Source organism: Malaclemys terrapin, chromosome 8 (genome assembly GCF_027887155.1).
Source record: "Malaclemys terrapin pileata isolate rMalTer1 chromosome 8, rMalTer1.hap1, whole genome shotgun sequence".
In the NCBI taxonomy this organism is placed as follows: Eukaryota; Metazoa; Chordata; order Testudines; family Emydidae; genus Malaclemys; species Malaclemys terrapin.
The window spans coordinates 24,383,122-24,404,075 of record NC_071512.1 but is presented as its reverse complement, the minus strand read 5'-3'; the positions used below and the strand labels follow the sequence as shown (position 1 = coordinate 24,404,075).

The 20,954-nt window shown below is 37.3% G+C and overlaps 1 protein-coding gene across 1 annotated transcript in view; it reads right to left on the bottom strand.

Annotated features, from left to right (window-relative positions):
• Positions 1 to 20,954, bottom strand: part of GABRA1 (gamma-aminobutyric acid type A receptor subunit alpha1) — a 54,429-nt gene that overhangs the window by 19,003 nt on the left and 14,472 nt on the right. Inside the window, exons 4-7 of the mRNA XM_054038586.1 lie at positions 19,429 to 19,496; positions 13,752 to 13,972; positions 11,022 to 11,104; positions 4,710 to 4,853 (exon numbers count right to left, since the gene is read on the bottom strand). Of these exons, the coding sequence (XP_053894561.1) occupies positions 4,710 to 4,853; positions 11,022 to 11,104; positions 13,752 to 13,972; positions 19,429 to 19,496 (516 nt within the window). The remainder of the gene's footprint in view (positions 1 to 4,709; positions 4,854 to 11,021; positions 11,105 to 13,751; positions 13,973 to 19,428; positions 19,497 to 20,954) is intronic.

Genomic DNA, 20,954 nt, shown 5'->3' with positions numbered 1-20,954 from the left:
GAAATAAGAATATAACTGTTGTTGAGCACATATACTGCTGATTTTCACTGCAAAACAATATTTTCAAGTTGTCAAAATAATTTCCATGTAAATGGAGATTTGTACGCGTCCTTTAAGCATCTGTTTGGTTTTTTTTCACCAAATCTTACAGAAAATAAAGGACATTTTAAAGACTTGCTACATCAAAAAGAAATGCAATGATTATTGGGGAGTGACAATAGTTTCACATGCATATCAAAAATGAAAAAGGTTTCAGTGACTCCTCTTTCATTAAATATACTAGTAGCAGCAATAATAATTATTTATAAATAACATTTGCTAAATCAATGTAGTAGCGACAGCTACACGCAAAGTAAAGGATATGCTTAGGTCAGATTCTCCCCTTGCCACCATACAATAGTCAGAGCACTGAAAGGATATTTTAGTCATACTAGAGGTGGCATATGCAAACCCCTTTCTATAAACAGAATGGAAGTAACTACCACCCTGCTCTAGATCTGAAAATGAGGGCACAAAGTAGTGGCTATGACAGTGGCAGAAAAGAAGAGAGAGAATCAGGTGGATTGGTCCAATTAAAAATCCTATACCTTGGAGAATGTTTGTAGTGCCCCAACTCCCAATAAACCTTGGAAACTAGGAGGGATACATGTAGAAGGCAGCCACCTGTTTATGCGTGGAATTTTTGGCAAACCCAAACCTCATGAGTACACATCAAAAAACTCTGCAAGACTTTGGTGGCTTCTTCAAAAGACCCCAAAAACTCCTAGGCAACCAAGCTCTTCTTTTGTCTAATAGTGGTTCTGGAAACTCCAAATGGAGATTATATACAGGAGGTATCACCAAGAGACTTCAGCCTTTTGCCTTTGTGTTAACAGAGCATTCATCTCAGACAACTTTAAAGGTGGGGAAGAATTTGTATACTTCTTATTAAACTTATCTTACACCTTGATACTGGGACCTTTTGGAGGTCAGGAAATATGCAGAGGGATTTTGCTGGGCTTTCCATAACTGAGAAGAACAATTACTGCAGTAACTTCCAAGTTTATATTTCAGGGAGATGGTAGTGTTTCCATAACTGAGTGGAGTAGAAAGCAAAAACAATATTTGATTATTAACCATGTTTGAGCTGCAGTAGTATTTTGCTTAGGGCAAGTGCCATGGAGAAAAGGTTCCACTTACAGATCTTTGTGAAAAGTAACTTTGTGAATGATAGATCTGTTTCTTCCACAACTGTATTCCTTTAGCAGGTATTAACTATAGAGGATTCTGTCGTATATACAACTTTGGTGCAAAGAAGATTATTTAACTAGCTTATTTTTAGGATTTAATAGCTGTCATTTTTAGTCTTTTGTAGTGTTCCTGCATCTGTACAGTAACAGGTCTTTGTTTCAGAAGGTATCCATTGTACAAAATTCAGGTATATGTTTAGCCACTTATGCTTGTGTAGGAGGAAGTAGGAAAAAAACATATGGAATATCTCTAAAATATAATTCAGTTTACCTGTGAGAGTGCTCCAAGAATGATGATGGTGGTGGGATTACATTTCTTAGGTCTGTCTTCAGTTGTTTAAAGATTTATTATCTGTCTTTCTTATTTATAAGGTACCTATTTCTTTCGTATTGAATTATCATGTACTATATCTAGTATTAACTACATGGTTTAAGTCTCTTTCCAAGTTTCTGACTCTTTATGTACCTTCTTACCTTCCACTGGTGAGAGGAAAAAGTGATTTTGGTCAAAATAGTTTGTAAGGGGTAAAACTGATTCAGTTAGGCCTTTCTGCGCCAGAGATGTCAGCCAGTGGAGACGCACTGCAACAAACGCTTAGCATAGGCAGAAAAAGCCTGTTAAGCTGTATTGGAATAAATCATGGTTTAAATTGGTTTTGCCCTTCTATACTAAGGATTTGCACAGGTGCAGCTCCCCCTGTACTGGCCCTTGATGGTGTAACTTGAGCAATTCTCCCTGTAGAAGAAGTCTTAGTATCTCTGTCTCAGTACTTCTTGAATTTTTTTTTTTTTTTTTACCTTCCTTATCTCACAAAACTGGTCTCTTGCAAAGGGGCATTGTTCTTTTCTGATATTGTCGGAATGACACTGTAATCACTCTCAGAGCCTGTAGGCTCAAAGCCAGAGATCTTTAATAATTTTCTACTCAGATAAAATCCTACTCCCTTCAATGAGAGTTTTGCTAAGTAAAATGTGAGTCCTCAGTCATTCTCTATTACGGCTGCACTCAGATCTGGCCCTTCTCTGTAGAATGGGAAGCGGTTAGATTCCTCTGTGGCTCCATCCTTGTTGGTACCGTGCAGAAAGCCCTCCACAGGGACTGCCGATACACACATGGGGAGGAGGTGAGCCAGAGACAAAAATGGGGACTAGGAAGGGCAAGCATAATTCATTCATGAAGTCCTAAAGGGAATTTATGCTGTAGAGGTCATGCTGTACTGTGGAACCCCCTTTTGTGGGTGATCACAGGAAGAGCCACATGTGGAGTATTGCCAAGCAACATGACCCTGTTGTAATCTGCACTGTCTGGGAACTCGAGGGGGGCAGGACATCCAAAAGCAAGCCTTGAGGCACAGGACTTCCTCAGAAATATCCCTGGTCTCTGGTCATTCCCAAGATCCATGGGAATGAGGCAGAACCCTCTGCTTTGTCCTTTGGGGGAGGGAGTGGGAAATCTAGCTTTCCTTCTTACCCATCTACTAGGTAGAAAAATTCAGATAAAACACCATGGGGAAGTCTCACAGAATTTTCCTCCCACAGATCCCCTGTTTGAGGTCAGTTCTACAAGACAGGACAACACTGGCTAGAGTAAGGAGCTTAGGATGTGATCCTTATTGTTTATCACTTTTATTGGCCTTTAGCACAGGCACCTTGGGTGACATTCTGGCCCCACACAAGTAAATGGCAAAGCTACCACTGATTTCAATTAGGCTAGGATTTCGCCCTTTGTCTTTTATTTGCCTGTGAAGCACCATGTACACCTTTAGCACTACATAACAAATAACCGTTATTAATACATTTTAAACAGCTCTCTTAATTTTGTTTTGATATTATTGCACACGTGAACTCCTTATTTCTTCTGCTTAAGCTGTATCATTCCTGATGGAACTGACAAAATAATTCTTGAGCAGTGATTTGAATTTTAAAATCTCTCTGTAGTTTTCTAGAGTGGACCTGCAAGTACCCTAGCAGATCCCTTTTTGTTCTGAAATGTAGTTGACTCGCTAGTCTGTTTGTAAATTCCCTAAGCTGAGTAGTCACGGGAAGGCTGTATTAGAGGGCTCACTCTCAGTGGACTCTTTTTGTGAATAACATTAAGAAAAGCTCTCTATTTATTCAGGTGTAAATATACTACTGTAACTGAGCCACTGGTTCTGTCACTTTCAATGTAATGTGGCTACTTCTCCTAATGGAGTGATTCTTTATGGTCCATTGACCATTCAATCTGGTCAACAGTGTTATAGCTTGTTGATACCCAACTTTCAGCTTAATATTGCTTTTAAGAATGAGCCAAAATAAATTAATTAAATCTATTTGAAATGAATGCCGAGCAGTGGAAGAGCAAAATTTTTCATCCTACCCAGAAATCATAGCCATATGATACTGTGATGGTGAGTGAGTGCTGTTTGTTTATACCTGACAGCAAATAGTTTTGCACTGGAAATTAACAGATTAGATGTAATCATCTGTGAGTAGCACCAAAAATAAAAATACTTTGCACTTATCCGTGGTAACTTCAATTAGGGGATCTCAGAGCTTTGAAGATACAATAATACATTTAGAATTGAAGCACAGAAAAATATTTAATGACTTCCCTAAAGTCATACAATAATATCTGTGGCACAGCTGGGACTTGAACCCAGATTTTCTGACTCATGATCAGGCTCCTTAAGTAAAAGACTATTCTTCTTCTATCATAGATTTTATGGATGAACAAATAAAAGTTGGTGCCTTTTAATAGGACTTCTACATCCCACATTTGGACTTTCCAATCTGCATTTAGGATTGTAACACAAAATGTTTGCACCCAAAGTATCTGTTTGGGAGATGAACTATGAGATTTCAACACCCTACTAGAGTGCTTATATTTCAAATTTAGTCTTTCTGTTATTAATATTAGGAGTTATTTTAAGCCTACTTTACTGTAATTATTGAACTCTTGTTAATGCTAACCACAACTGTGCTTCAGTTCTCACAATATTTTTAAAACAACCAACAGGTTTGCTTTCTGCCCTTATGTGGCAATATAGCACAGTGCACTTTATCTGGCATATAAGCTTCATATAGAGTAATTTATAATGAAAAAAATATGTATTCGCAAGATATTGTCCTTTCTCATAACAACCTGTAATTTCTCCCCCATTCATAGCAGGAAACTATCACAGTGAGATGATAGAGAGATGATAAGAATGAGATGAATTCTTGCTTTTTGATGTACATTACTATATTTCTTCTGGTTAGATACTATTTGTCACTACTGTAGACTTCCTATTGATAAAACATTTTAACCATCAGTTCAAGCGTGAAGATATTTACTGTACCAGCACACACTGCCATTTTAGATGTCAATGCCCTCCTCTTTACAATCACTTTGCATTACAATTTGTATCTTTTACTTTCTAAGTTCTGTTCTGGCAGGTTAAAGCATCTTATTAATATAAACCTTTCTCACCCCCAACAAGACAATGCTTTATTACACACCTGTACTGGACTGAACAATTCCAGAGTCCACAGTTTGCCCCAGAAGATCATATTGGTTCAGTCGAGAGCCATCTTCAGCCACAACCACAGACCTTGCTGGTTCCCTTGTCCATTCATACACAACCTCCGCTCTGGTATAGGCATCTAATTTAAAAGAAACATATTTCATTTCCCAGCCTTTTACATTATATTGCAAAGGTAGAGTACTGCCTTTTAAATCAGAGAGGAAGAAATCCATCTCTTCCCCATCCCATTCCTGATATTGAAAAGCCTGAGTAGATCAGACTTTGTGCAGGAAACACCAACGGGGGATGGGGCATGAAATCTGCATCCCCTCCTTCATGGGTATGCCATGGACCACTTCCATTTTTCTAGATTCCAGACCATGATGAGAGACAGCAGCTAGACCCCTCTATACCTATATGCATTGTGGGTTGGGCCACTGGGTCCAAATAAACCTCCCCCAGCTAAGCCTCAATGGTCTCCTCTTTGTCAGCATGATTAGAACTCTACCCTTTGCATGGACACCCCATCTGTAGACCACCACTCCCCACTTACCCTGTTTTATGAGACTTAAGTGGCATAGAGGCCACGAATTCATCCAAGTCCAGACAGGCCTCCGAGCTAGACTATATTATCAATTTGTATGCAGCACATTGGGGGTGTAAATATATCTTGCACTAGCATGACATGCACTAACTGTCTGTGTGGACCCTTCAGAACACTAGAGTGCTTTGATCTAGCCCGCTTTGAAATTAGAGTAGATCAAAACACACTAAGGAACTTTTAGTGCTTGGCAGTAGGGTCAGCATAGACAGTGCATGGCAGGCTAGTGTGGGATAGATTTACACTCCAGCTTGGCATGCACTAACTGCTCATATAGACAAGCCCTGAGACTGTCTGGGCTTGGATGACTCTGAACTATGCTGAATATATGTTTCTGTACCTGCTATCTCTGAAGAGTGCTGAAAGTGCTTATCCTTGTTCACACTTACTTACATTTATATACTTGACAAAAAGAAAGAAAATGAGCTTTGCATTTCACTATAGACTCTCTTCTCATTCTCTGCAATCCAGTTTAAGTCTAGTATGTTACATAAATGTATGCAGTGGTATTGCATGTTCCAGTCAAGTATTTGTGTCCTGTAATGACTAGATCACTAACCAAGAATCAAACTATATGTGACTATTTTTTCTCTTCATGTTGTAAATGATTCATCCATCATTTTTCCTGGTGTAGTTTTCTGCAATCTAATGGACCTTACTCAGAGCACTTAGTGTGGGAGCATGTCTGTGCAAGTTTGGGAGTGGCAAATGGCTAGGAGAGCCTGGGCATCTTATTTACCTGAACTCACTTGTGGGCTTATAGTTCACTGTATCAGTACATAAGATGCAGTTGGAAGCTGAGAAGATGGAGTTGCTAGAGAGTGGTGATAAAAGGAATTGTATGGGGTTTGCTCCAGCACCATTAAAGTAAAAGGGACCGTTGCTATTTGTCAGTGCACTGACTTCCATGGGAGTTGGATCAGCCCTTAACAGTGTACATTATTTCAAAGTAACAATGTAAATAAGTGGTAACTTTATTGGAAACAATGGTAAATGCAAAATCATGTCCTAGTAACTGTGCAATAATTCATACATGCAAACATTTTTCCATTAATCTATATCAGCATTATGGAAGGGTGGAAATATTATTCCTCAGTTGCAAGCACTCTACTGATTCTGGAGTATGAGGACAGGTTAGAAGCCAAGGGCCTGAATTTCAAAAGTGCTGAGAACCCAAAACTCAATTAGAAGTCATTGAGCCTTGTGGGTGCTCTGCTCTTCTGAATCAGTTTGTATTTTCATATAACTACAGTATTACAGATTCATAGAATCATAGAACCATGGGGTTAGACAGGACCACAAGGGTCATCTAGTCTAACCCCCGCCAAGATACAGGATTTGTTGTGTCTAAACCATCCAAGACAGATGGCTATGTAGCCTCCTTTTTAAAACATCCAGTGAAGGAGCTTCCCCAAACTCCCTAGGCAGTCTGTTTCATTGTCCTACTGTTCTTACAGTTAAGAAGTTTTTCCTAAGATTTAATCAAAATCTGCTGTGTTTTAGTTTGTACCCATTGCCTCTTGTCCTGCCCTCTGTGGTAAAAGAGAACAATTTTTCTCCATCTTTTTTTATGGCAGCCTTTCAAGTATTTGAAGACCGCTATCATTTCCCCCATTAATCTTCTCTTTTCTAAACTAAACATACCCACTTCCTTCAGCCTTTGCTCATATGGCTTGCATTCCATCCCTTTGATCATCTTTGTCGCTCGCCTCTGGATCCTTTCCAGTTTCTCTACATCCTTTCTATACATTGGTGACCAAAATTGGACACAGTACTTCAGCTGAGGCCTAACCAGTGTGGAGAAGAGAATTGTCAGCTTTGGTTTCAAATTCATTTTGTGACGTTTTCCCCCCAAGGTAGAGATGCAGGCATTAGATAAATGACAACATATGCCCTATGCCCTTATTACCACTGCTGCTTTCCTGAGTGACATTGGTTTTGTATGCATGGAAGATGTTAACTGAACTGACAATCGGATTTTATGCATAGAGGTAAGGAGAACATCTGCCTTTCTGATATTGTTCTTGCCAACATATGTCTTTCTGTTGTTCCAGAAGCCTCTTAAGCATTTGTTATAAAGTGCCCCAGTCACCTGGAACTTCCTCCTGCTTAGGATGATATTTTGATAATATATTTTAGCTTTGGAGCATTTACTGGCCTTAACAACATGGGCAGAATCCATGGAATATATGTGCCACCCCCCCTTGCTGTGAGACCTTTCTGGAATCAGTTCCAGAAAGAAGTATATAATGATGGAGGAAATGAAAAAGCTTTTGTCCAGCACAATTCAATACAGACATTGCTGGGCAACCACTGCTGTAGCAAGCCATTAGCTATAATAATAAGATTTTAGTTTATGGAGTGGCTTTTGTGACCATGAGAAGCCTTTATCCAGGCTAATATTCTCTTGGGCCCATTCAGACATGTTGTGTGATTTAGTCAAAATATGCAGTGTTGATGGTCCATGAGTATTGAAATATGCCTCTGACCTTATGGGTAAATGTAAGGCCTGGCCTCACTTTTCCTGAGTGTAAATCTCACCACAGAAAACTATGGTCATGTTTAGCCTTCTTCCCACCTTCATGTGAATATGAAAACCCATTTCTTTTCCAAATAAAAATGACCTGGAAACTGTATCACTCAACTGATAACATGGCAAAAGATTTCCAATACTCTTAGATAATTCAGAAACTGGTGAAACTAATATACCAATAATGGAAATGAGACTGCATCATGAATGCATTCTGCTCTATGTATGTGTGTTTAAACCACCCAGGCTTGGGTATCAGCAAGGTAAATAGAAGAAGAAAATTTGAGACTCAGGGAGACAATGGGATAATAAACTAGGCTTTAACTTCAAAGTATGGCTGGCCAGAAAACAAGAATTTTGTTTCATGAAAAATTTAAAGGTTTTGATGTTTGTTTTTGTTCCATAATGGAATGAACCAAAGAGCTTTTACATTTTTTTCTGAATGTTATACCCCAGAACAGCCAATATTCAGGGTAGAGTCAAACAAAACAGGGTCTTGAACCTGAGTCACCCACATGCAAAGTGAGTGCCCTAACTACCAGGCTATTGGCTATTTTGAGATCTTGGTTGCCCTCATTTTGGCCAGAAAACCCATCCTCAACCTTAGAAACTGATATATTTTTGCTAATTTTGGGGGGGGGAGGGAGTTTGATAAAACAGCATTTTCCTAGGGAAAAACATTCCATCAAAAAATTCTTAACCAGTTCTAATTCTGAGACCTCAGCTTCAATCTTAGGGCTAAATCATCCTCTTTGGGGAAATGAACTGTGTAGCATACTGGAAACTGTCAACGTTTTCTCCTTATCATGCCATTTAGGAAGAAAATGTTTGCCATCTCACCCCCAGGTGACTCACCTCCTTCAAGAAACAGGTAGTAATTTCAGATCCCTGAAGACCAAGGAATTGTGGGTAGAGAACCTGTACCCTCACAATGACTCCACACTACTACATAAGTCAGCGACTTGGTAGCATAGCTTTTTCTAGCCACCACACCTGGAAGCCACCTTAAAGAGGGCTTCTATTGCACCAAGCATCTTAATGAAGACTGGATCACCATTAACTGATTCACAAAGTCTCTGCAAGGTTGGTGTGGAGATGATATTGGATAGATTAGCTATAACCTTTATTCATGCCTCCAAAACTACAAAAGCCCAGTCTCCAGGGAGCCTCAGAGCAGCAGAAGCGTAATGATGCCAGGAAGGCAGCACTCCCTTTCTCAGAGGAAATTCATTTTGTTCCCTCAAAAGAGATGCCATTTGTTGTATATTTTACAAAATTTTACAAAACAGTCAATATATTTGATTGTGCCTTGCACAAGAGTCCAAGACTGCAGTAGCAGGGCTGTTAAAGTTCAGTGTGTGTTTTGGTCATGGAGTTTTATGAAGGAAGCTTGGAACATACCAACTCACATCATATCTGGCTGCGAATAGCAGTACTAAGGTTGACACTTTTCTTATTGAAGTCATTGGTAAAACTCCCATTGACATCACTGCACTATCCGACCCCTACTCCCTATTTAGTTCATTTGAGGAGCAATCATACACACTGATGATCATAAAAATAATAAATTTTAAGAGTATAGGGCAGAGGAAACATGATCAGAGCCATAAATAATACATCTAAAGATATCTTTGTTTGTTTTGTTTTAATTTTGTATTAAGGATTTTATATTTGTACATGCATTCATTTTATCTATCCTGCTTCCATCCTTATTTTGTTTGTATCTACAGAGAATTCCTTTCCCATTTGCTTGTGAGAACTTGCCTTGTACATCTGAAAATCCAAACACTTAGTAAAGTAAGAATAGCCTAACCTGGACTTGTGTAACAGCCAGCCAGAGAGAGCCTAGACTAGAATAGAGAGTCTTTAAAGAACATTTAAAACAAATTTAACATATTTGGGAGGCTCCCTGATACTTCAGTTCTCTCAGAACACTGGTAGCCATGTGCCCTATTATACTTGGAGGTTTTATTTATTTTCTTCTGTTTCACAGGAGATAGTGAGAAATGTTTCCTGGAAGAGCTGAAAGAAAGTTTGACATTCAAAAGGTATCAAATTCTGGCCAGCTGCATTCAAAGTTTCTAAGCTTTTTATTCTCTGAATCCCATCACTATACAAAATTGTGTGTAGAAGACTAGAGGCAATACATCAATCCTTTCTTAGAGTAAATATAGGGCCATTCATTTCAAAGTAAATTATCACATTGTCTGGTACCCAGTGAGGAATGAATTGAATGAATAATTATTCATTATCAGTGAAAAGACCCATTTCTACTGGAAAGAGAAATAGCCATTGAGGAAACAATTTGTATCCTATTAAATGTTCACTCATTTTGTCTTTTTTTTCATGTTGAACTGAATGAAATAAACTCCTCCTGTTATTTTTTCTGATCCAAGCACTTTCTCACAATTCAGCTTTTTGATATGTGTACTTTAATAAATTATTTTAAAACAATATATTTATCTGCAAAATGGGAATATTTGTGAGGGATGACTCTCAAAAGAATCAAGAGTTTGGTCTCAGCCAAGATGTTTACCTAAACTGAACCTTTTCAGAGAAATCCTGGTCCCATTGAAGGCAGTAGCAAAACTCCGATTGACATCAATGGGGTTCAATTTTCAACCCATAAATCTGCTAATCTGAGCTAGAAATCTTGAAAGAATGGGACTCTCTCATGAGATTTGTAAGGTTTTTATTTCCTGAAGTGCAAAAAGATCACCTTTTTTTCATTATACCTCTGCTTTAGTTCCAATTTTTTAAAAAGTAATAGGAATATTTGTGCACCTTAGAAAAGAATTGATTTGTATTTGATTTCAAAAATGCAAATTGGGAGGGAAGAGGTTCACTTTTATCTGAATCAGTTCATTCATCCATGGATCTATATCACTGATCTGACTTATTCTCAAACTAAAATTCAATTGCAGTCAAGTTCAAAGTGGGTTACATGCCATGCTGCAACTACATCTTTGGAGCATAGCCATTTATCTCTTTGGCTAATGCCTAGACAAGATGTTGGATTATATTTAGTCATGTAGAAAATGTTCATTTAAGAAAAAACTGGAAAGATTGAAAAAATACAAGCTTTTATGTTTTTAAATAATCTTCTGATCTGATCTGATGTGAAATATTTGTAAGGTGGCCTTAAAAGGGGAAACCTGAGTTAAAAATAAACTTACAGCTTCCAAATTTCAATGGGCAAGCATGTGCATCCATTGGAAAGTCTTCTAAATGCATTGGACATTCTGCTCTTACAGTCAGTCTACAATGGATTCATAAGCAAAAGAAAAGATTATAGCTTCATGCAATTAACAAACAAAATTATATATACAATTATATAAAGGAATATTTAATAAATACAATTATAAAATACATTTGCTAAGTGAGTAACAAGAGAAATCCAAAGAATTATTGTCATATTCACAAACTTCTAAAATATGGTTTGGAAAAACTTTTTTAAAATGTGACTTTTTTTTCAGTCTTGCTGTAAATCTTTGCTCAGCTCTAGATGTTGCTTGACTGGCCTGAAATCTTCCACAAGTCTTCTAATATTGTTTAATTTGTTCTTGAAGTCTTTACTTGGCAAAATTCTCATTGACAATAATGGGAGTTTTACCTGAGTAATGCAAGTATAAGGACAATAATGGACAAAATATTAAAGAGCTTGTTTAGTTTCCTCTTCAGTAGCTTTGTGTTTGGCCAATTATCCAGTTATTTAATATCATCAGCCACAAGCATCATATGTTGCAAAATAAGCCTTCATTTCATATCAAAGATATTATACAATATGGATCTGATGCATGGCCCACTGGCATTAATGAGATGCTTTCCACTGAGTTCAATGGGCATTAGGCCCTCTTTTTCTAGATGTCTGCCTCAGTTTGGAAATGAACCTAAATCAAAAGATCGGTACAAACACTGCAGAAAAGTTGACAACCTAGGAAGAATGAACTGGCAGAGTAACAGACTTCCAAAGAAAGTTTTCAAAATTATTTTCTTTGGTAGTCCACATTAAATGATTCCTGAGGCCACACAAAAAGTTTGAACACCCACTTCTTAAATCCCAATTGATGGTTACAGTGAACCTGAAATAGAAATGTAGTTCTGTAGATGAAATTGGTACTGGACATTCTAAAGAACCGTGCTTAAAATGGGCAAAGAGATTTATTGGTGATAATGACAACCCAACAGAGTGAGACATTCATTTTATATATATATATATATATATATATATATTCATTATATAATATAGGGCTCAGACATTAAGAAATTATATGAAGCTGCATACCCCTTACTCGGACAAAACTTCCACTGCTTTCATATTATATACTTCTATAATCTCTCAACAACATAAACACTTGGGGTAAAATCCTGGCCTTATTGAAGTGGTTCTAATGTGGTTTGGGGATTGAAATTTACTTAAAACAAAGACCTTGTTACTGCATTGGTTTGGGATAAATTCAAGCTAAGCTCCTGATTGATAAAAATAAAGATTTGATTGGCTTGGATGCAAAAATATTGCTCAGTAAGACAAGTAAAATAGAGAAGGCTTATGACAACAGGATTTATATTGTCCCTGAAAAAGTCAAGCACCACACATTAGCAAGGAAAGGACAGTAATAGCTAAATACCATATAGAGATTGCATGCCTTCACTTTTACAAGTAAAAGGTGAGGAAGACAGAAATAATAATGATTAAAAGGACATGTTTGAACAATGCACTGCAAAGTGGTGCTCTTATATATTAGGTCCCTAACATCCAAGATTTTGGGGAGACAAGAAAAATTGACCTAAACTTGTATCACTGCCAAATGAAAAGGTCCAACTCCATCTTAGACAGTATTGAAAGATGTTTCAGAATAAATTGAACATATTTGACACGCTCCCAGGAGCATGGAGATTTGGATTTCTCAAAACACTGGGGACATCTGTCTCCTTTTTTAACAGTTTTAGAGGTGTTAAAATAAATCTTAATACTCACACAAGTATCAATCTGACCAGCTTGATTAGTCTAAAGAATTATTTTATACTTTGAATCCCAGTAAGACAAAACCTGTAGACTGGCAACTGTCCAGATGCCGAAAACAGGAATACAAGCAAACAAAAAACAACAATATTCCTTTCCGATTGTTTGTTATAAGGCTTTTCAATCCAAAATTGTTAATCTTTGTGTTCTATAACAATGTGTGGAATGAATTGGTTATTTACTTTGCTGACTAGCATTTAGAACAAGTTCATAATTATCCAAATTCTTCATGAGTAGAATGATACAGTTCTAATAAAAAGAGTAATGTCTATCAATGAAACAACGTGTTCCTCAACATTTTCACAAATTCTTCAGACCACTTAGTTTTCCTGTTATGTCTAAAACCATGAATGCCCATTTTTAGACTATAATGTCCTATATTTCCCATGGAACAAGGAAAGTGTGCAAAAACCTCTGTGCCCTCATTTTTCTAGTCCTCAGAGTCTATTTTCCATAGTACTCAAAAAAAAAAAATTCTTTACATTTTAGGCCTACCTCACTAGAGTGTGAGTAGCAAACTTTCAGGCTTCATTCTGCTTTTAGGATGGGATTCTCAAAAGAAACTCCAATTTCAGATCCATTAAAAGCTAGTTGATGCTGTAGGCCTAATTCCCTTAGGTGCCTTTCAAAATCATAGCATTAAAGCACAGGCAGGGAGTGTAAAAATGGCCATGGTATGGCATGAGAAAAAAGATTATATAGTAAACTCCTGAATTTAAGTCAAGTATTGTATTATCTATTGTGAAAATAATTAATAAGCCTAAAATTCAAACATACAGTTATCTTCCAAAATAAATATTTTTCCATTCTGTTTGAGGAAATTTTACCATAAAAAAGTAGTAATTTCAAATGAAATGAAAAAATGTGGTATTCTTATTCTTACCTCATTGTATACAGCAGTGTCCCATCCTCTGTAATTCGTAGTAGTTTGTTAGGCATCGTCATGTTGTGAGCCACTGATTTCTTTCCATTGTGGAAAAAAGTATCAGGTGTCCAAATCTTGCTGGCCATTAAATTATTTAGCCGGAGGACTGTCATGGGTCCTTTGAATTTTAGTCTCTCATCTCTCCAACTTTGACGGAAAAATACATCTATTGTATATTCCTAGAGCAATTAATACAATGGGAAAACTCTCAAGATTGTCATATTTTGCAATACAAGTTTGTGACAGGTAAACTTTTAGCATTTTTGTAAGAGCAAGATTATGAGAACAGTATACTATGTCTAAAGATTGTTATTAAGATGGTTACAGATTTGGTACTCATTTAAACTAAAAAAAGGTTAGGAAGAAATTTAGAAAGGATTATGAACAACAATGAGTTTACCATAGATAAGATATTTTGACCGCATATGCTGGAATATTGCCCTATGTAGCCAAGTTGTGGGGAGTTCAAGAGATCACTGAAAATTATGGTAGGAATGATTTATGAGGAAAGAGTACAAGAGCTCAGTGCCCAGAATCACTGGACTGTACAGAGAGAACTCAAGGGAAGATTTGGACCAAACTTGTTGCTTGCCTAGGCAACGATTGAGGAGATGGGGGAAGGGACACAATGCCTGATTCTCTCTTCATTTACAATAGTTTGAAAGTAAGGTATTACTCCTGATTTAAATAAGAGGAGAATTCATCCTTGACAGTAACCATTGCTCATTAAGGAATGATTTTTTTTTATCGTGGCACAAAGCAGCATAACCAGAAATAATAGGATGAAATTACAAAACAGTTGTAATATATAAAAATATATATATCAGGCAGTAAGATATATAAAATCATGGAATAGTTTCCCAAAAGGAGTGATAGAAAAGATTTAATATTAGACTGGATGAAGTATGATAAAATAATTTGTAGGAAATAATCATGTACTGACATGGGACTAAACTATGTGACTTTAAATGTCTCTTCCATCTGTAACTGCTATGATGCTGTGATGAATATGAAGCTATTGAAAAACACTGCAATTTAAAATTACACTGTGCAATCATCTATTGTTTTTGGCTGAAGACGGAGGCTCCCCTTAGACTTTTTGACAAAGAACCAATGGCAAACCATAAAGGAAAATGACCCTGCCATCACTGAAAATGTATACATATATATTACACACACAAATAACAGAACTACACATCTATCCAAGAATACAGTCAGGAAAGACAGGCACGCTGGAAAGAATAATGGAAGAAATTAGGTTCCACACCACACCAGACTCCAGCACAACAGACCACCTTTAAATCCTCCATTTATTTTTAACAAATGTTAGTATTTCATGGAGCAGAAACCATTGTGAGATGTTTTCTAATCAGTAAACTATCAGCTGCATTACAGGCTATTTAGACTGGAAAGGTTACAGTATGTCTTTGTGCTTCATCTCTTATCTTGGTATGATATGCATAATCAAATTCCTTGCACATAGTCAAATGGTTTAGTCACATGTGGCTAAATGTTTCTTTAAGCCCTGATCCAGCAAGCCATTTTAGCATGTGCTTAATTCTAATCACTTTAGTATTTGTATTGTTTTCAATAACCTAGTGATTCCTACTCCACCTCACAACTGGGGGCAGGATTATTTGGCTACAATGGGACTACTCACATGCTTCTAGTTAAGTACATGCTAAAGGGCTCTGCTGGAAAAAGGCCCGCTTGAGGAACCACTTAAGTCAATGGAACTTTTGCCACTGACTTCAATGGGGTCGGGATTTCACACCAATGTTTGTACCAAAGCAGAGGTGAGAGGGGCTCGGTGGCTTATGGGCAGCAGGTGACAAGAGATTGTTGGGCTTTCATCATGTTCTCCAAGCTCTACCCAAAACCTCCTCCTACACAGAAGTGTAGTGAAAGATAAACACAGGAAATGACAGCCTGGCAGCGTAGAAACAATGTTCACCCACATCTGATACTGCAGAAAAGGAAGACAGTGGGATGACGTGAAAGTTTGGAAGGAGAGACAAAGGAGCTCAATCAGTCACTGGATATTGGTGCAGGGGGATCTGAAGATGAGAGATCAGGTGTGTGACCAAATAATTTGATGGAAGAGGAACAAAAGCAGAGAGGAAGTGTTTATGGGTCTAGTCAGGCACTCTGCCCTTCCTGACTACAGGCTCGTCTACCCTAAAAAACCTTTTTCCAGAGCATTCATTGAAATTTAAAAATTAACATGCTGTGGCTATGCTCACCCTTATTAGGGTTAGTTATTCTGCTCATATGAAAGCTATCAGAAAGTCACTTTAAACATCAAATGGTCAGATGTTCTCACCAGAATGGGTGTGATTTCTGTGGCATGGGACATGACTTAACAGAGCAGGAAAACAGAGTTCCCAAAACTCCTTGCTGTAGTTCTAGTAAATATGCAGTTAAACAAGCCAGAGAAGAATCAGACAGCACCATTCACAGCAAGGATTGGTCACATTTGCATTAGCGGGAATGTAATCAGAGAAAAATAAATTAACCCTCTGTATCCACACAATAAATCACATAATTGCCAAATATTTTAGGGTTGTTGCTTTGGGGGAGGCCTGTAAGGCCCAGAAAATAAATGATTTAATATTGTCTGTGTTTCCCTAACACTATCTGCTGTCTCTCTCTCTGGCTATTATTTATTATTATTTGTTTGTTTCTTTGTTTGTACTGTTATTATTTTATGTATCTTGCAGGAGTACCCAAAGGCCTCATTGTGCTAGTTGCTATAGTAATATATAGGAAGACAGAATTTCTGCCATGAGGAGCTTCGCATCTAAAAAACCATGGAAGGTTTGGGGAAAGAGAGACAGACCATAGAAGGAAAATGACTGGGGTGATGGCAACCACATGCCATGTGATCCATCTCTCTTTCTTTCTCCATGTTCATTTTACTTAGTACAGAAATTTAGTTTAAGGTGTTTTTAAGAGGGAGTAATAGGGTCGGTGCCAACAGGCTACACAGATATTACTGGATTCCTGAAAGGGAGATGAGTAATAGGTGACATAACTAGCAACAATTCCTTAAACATTAAAATACACCTGCCTAAGTGATGCTGGTTCACAAACTCTAAGCCTCTACTGTAAAATTTCATTTTATTAACAAATCAATGCACGTCTTTGCCCAAGATGAGTGTAGTGAAAATTAAGAATGTGGTATATGTTTATAAAATTATTTTTAGGAACCATCCTATTTTTTCATACCTAGTGGTTCCTCGTGCAACATAAAATTCAGATATATTGATGTTGATATATTAGTTCTTTGTTTTAATATACACCTATGCTTAATTTTGAAAATAGATGACTTTATGTTCTAGTATTATATTTCTACCCAAATGCCAAGTGTCACATAAAGATAGACACGTATCAAGTGTCAAATTAGTTTCAACTTGTATTCAATAATTAAATCACTTGAATCAACCAAATCTAAGTAAGACAGAAAGTCCAGCCTTTGCATAGTCCTAGATATATCAGTAAGCCTACAAGCTGTCTTGATCTGAAGTTTATGCTATGAGAAGGCCCCCAGTTGTATTGCTCACCAGGGTGGCATGCACTGCTGGAATTCCACAATGAAACTGGCTACCCATTTTCAGACAATAGGCTATCAAAGCAAATAGTTGGGGGGAAAGTTCATAAATATGAATTCAAATTTTAAAATGATTTTTGAGTCAACCATGTTCATTCTCCTTTATTGTTTACTTCCTGTGAACATCTGAACCAAGTTGCAAAAAGCAGCTAAGATTTTCAAAAGTGGCTAGTGATTTGGGCTGCTGAACCTGAAACATTTTAAAGGATCCCAATTTTCAGAATGTACTGGGCAGCCACCTTCTGAAAGTTAGGCCCCTTTAAGGTGTCTCATATTGAGCACTCAAAAATGGAGGCACCCTAAATCACTTTTGAAAATCTAAAATGCTACATTTTTAGTTTAAAAGCATGACTATTTACTGAAGATTAATTTCAAATTGCATATTTGTATTTAAAAAATATACTCGGGTTGCATTGTGTTGGTTGGTTCTATCAATTAGCCAATCAGGGAAGAGAAGCAACTTGAAGCGATTTATCTAATTTATCAACAGAGTGCAAACTGTGAATAATAGTAGGATATAAACAAACCGCAGTCCAAGAAATTGCCATTGAAGTAATTTACTTATAATTTCAAATAGCAAATAAATGTAAGAATTTCACAATCCGTTTGTAGTTTATATGCAAGCAGAAGAAAGGCAAAACTCACCAAATGCATTACCTGCTTTGAATTATTATTTCAGCTTTAGAGCAATCCACTCAGTACAATCAGCCTTTGTGCAGCTATGCCCCATTCTCCACTGCTTCCCATTTTAGTGCATGTGCACTGAGAACATGGGTCACTTGATCCACCCATTCTTCTGAATTACCTTTCATTGGAAAGGACTGAGCATCTAAAGGGGCAGTCAACTACTTTGTGCCACCCAACACACCGACACACCTGCCTGCTTTAATATCATCCTAAATGTAATATCAGTTGCAGTTTTCAAATCAGTTGTAATGTGTAAATGGTATCATCCACTTGGAGCAACATTCGAATGGTGGCCTTGGGCAAAGTACCAAAAAATGGAACATGAAAAATAACTAATTTTTGGAGAAACACTTTATCTATAATCCCATCATGGAATGCTACGTTTTTCAGCTAGAACCTCAATTAGCTGTTGTGTAAGTGCAGCTATAACGTTGGAGACTGGTCCAATTTATACACCCAAAGGAATCAGTAACGTTCATGTGCTAGTTCCTCCCCTTATATTTTTCTCTTCCAGTTCTGTTGGTGTTTCGATTAGCTAGATGATTCATTTACATAGGGAAAAAATAAAAGCCTACTTTATTAGGATATTTCCAGTTCTCATTTTTATACAGATGGTGAGGATCTAGCAAGGTTTAGTAGCATACATCAGACCAGGCTTGTCAATAGTGTCCCTTCACTTGTGAGAGGGGAAATGGTTCCATTTATATGCAAAAAAGTAAAGGAACTTGCCCCTGTTTTTACATTTTTTTTTTTTAAGTTTAAGGCCAGTACCTTCAGCAGCTTTGCTAGAGGTTTCTGAACATGTGACTCCCTTGTGATTATGCAGCAATTAGGCTTTGATATGCACACCATAAAGGAGTGATTCAGATTCTCGTCATTAATCTTCTTTGACCAGCCAATATCTAGGAAATTCACTTCCAATTGATCAGCAGTGTTTAATTTAAAAACATGAGTTCTACAGCCTGGGCCTCAGACTGTAGGCTTACGTGTTTATCATGCTTTAAAATAATGATCTTTTTTGAAAATTGGATCAGCGGTGTGCCAATTTGGACAGAGTGATCATTCTCTCGAGGGTACTGATCCATTCAAAATGATTAAGTATGAGAGGAATTCTATACTATGGTGTGCGTATAATGCCTGTTATAACCCGTTATTAAAGTCACAGAGGCTGCTAATTTAAGGGCACTTAAATGCAGTCATAGCTAACAATGATGGTTAAGTGTAAAAGCTGACATTATTTTGGAACCAAAATATATATGAAAATGAAAGAGTGAGGTATCATGTTATTATAGAAACCCCCTAAAAATTATTACTGTAACAATATAGAATGGTACTTACCATATCGTGGTCAGAAACAGGCCCAAAGCTGGTGACGAAGATGTCAGTCTTCACTTCAGTTACACGCTCTGATGAAGCAGGAAATTAGGACAGTGAGTGTCTATCAACAGCCTTCATTAGATCTAACCACCACAAATTCTCACCCGAATAGAAAATTTATTGGCTTTGATTAGCAATTCTAAAATTGGTCTACAATGTGGGCTTGATAATTTATTGCTTATAGATGTAATTTCACAGTTAATATTTCCAGCATTTTTTTTTTCAATGCGCTGTCACAATACAGCTTTTTGAGACATGAGTTTTTATGCCAGGTGTTTAAATCTCTTGCAGACGGGTCATAGTTCTGCTGTTAATTAACTCTTTAAATGAACCTTTGACTAATACACCTGCTTGTTTCAACGGTATAAAGAGTTCTCAATAGCTAATGTTGGATTCAAAACTCATCTTATGTGTCCATATTAAGTTCTACATTAATTAACCCTCTGTTTGTCTTTTATGTATATTCATGTATGTTACATATTTATATAATACACAGAGACAGAGAGAGAGAGAGAGAGAGAGAGAAAGACAGAGCAAATACAGTATTATATGAAATAAAGGTATTTTTATCTGCAGGGGTTTGAGGTGGCTGCATTACTCAGGAGTGTAATAGACAAGTGTGAGCCATGCAAGCCATTCCAAACAAATGCCAATTAAACTGTTATACCACATCTTCATGTGTTCTGTATATGCCTCATATTTAAAACAGCTATTTTATAAATGTTTTAGATGTTTGTTTAAGTTGTTATTGACAGTGCTGTTTGAATCCATCCATCATCCCTATTGCCAGGTTCCCTTTGGATCATGAGAACAGCTATATAGGCCTTTAAGGGAGACAAAAGATTAATAATAATTTATAAACCTCTAAAATTTACGTAAAACTGTGTGTGTGTGTGTGTGTCTGTCTGTCTGTCTGTAGTGGAGTCTCCATCTCTGGCAATGTTTAAATTAAGATTGGATGTTTTTCTAAAAAATATGCTCTAGGAATTATTTTGGGGAAGTTCTATGGACTGTGCAGTATAGGAGGTCAGATTAGATTATCACAATGGTCCCTTCCTGCCTTGGAAACTATGAATCTATGCTTAGTTCTAAATATTGCCTATCCTAGACCTCAGGCCAATGAGTTTTGGGGGGGAATTTCAAAATGTGGAAGAGGAAGACTACATTTCTCAGATTTCAAATAAAATGACAGTTGTAAAATATCAGTTGTTGAGAGGTCTGGAATATTAGAAGTAGTCCCAGAGAAAATAGATTAATTAGACATAGTGCAAGAGAGGTGATCAAAGGTCCATGATAAAGGATATTGTCACAGGGCTTTGTGTCAGGTTGCCCAGAGATTCCCTCTGCTGCAGGCCCTGATTCCTAACAAGTGCAACCTGCCTGTAGTAGGCTGCCTGGTTTGCTACACAGTCTGATTGATTGAAGGAATCAGCAGACCGGCCCTTGAGCCCAGCAACAGCAACAGTTGAGCAGCTGCTCAAAGCATT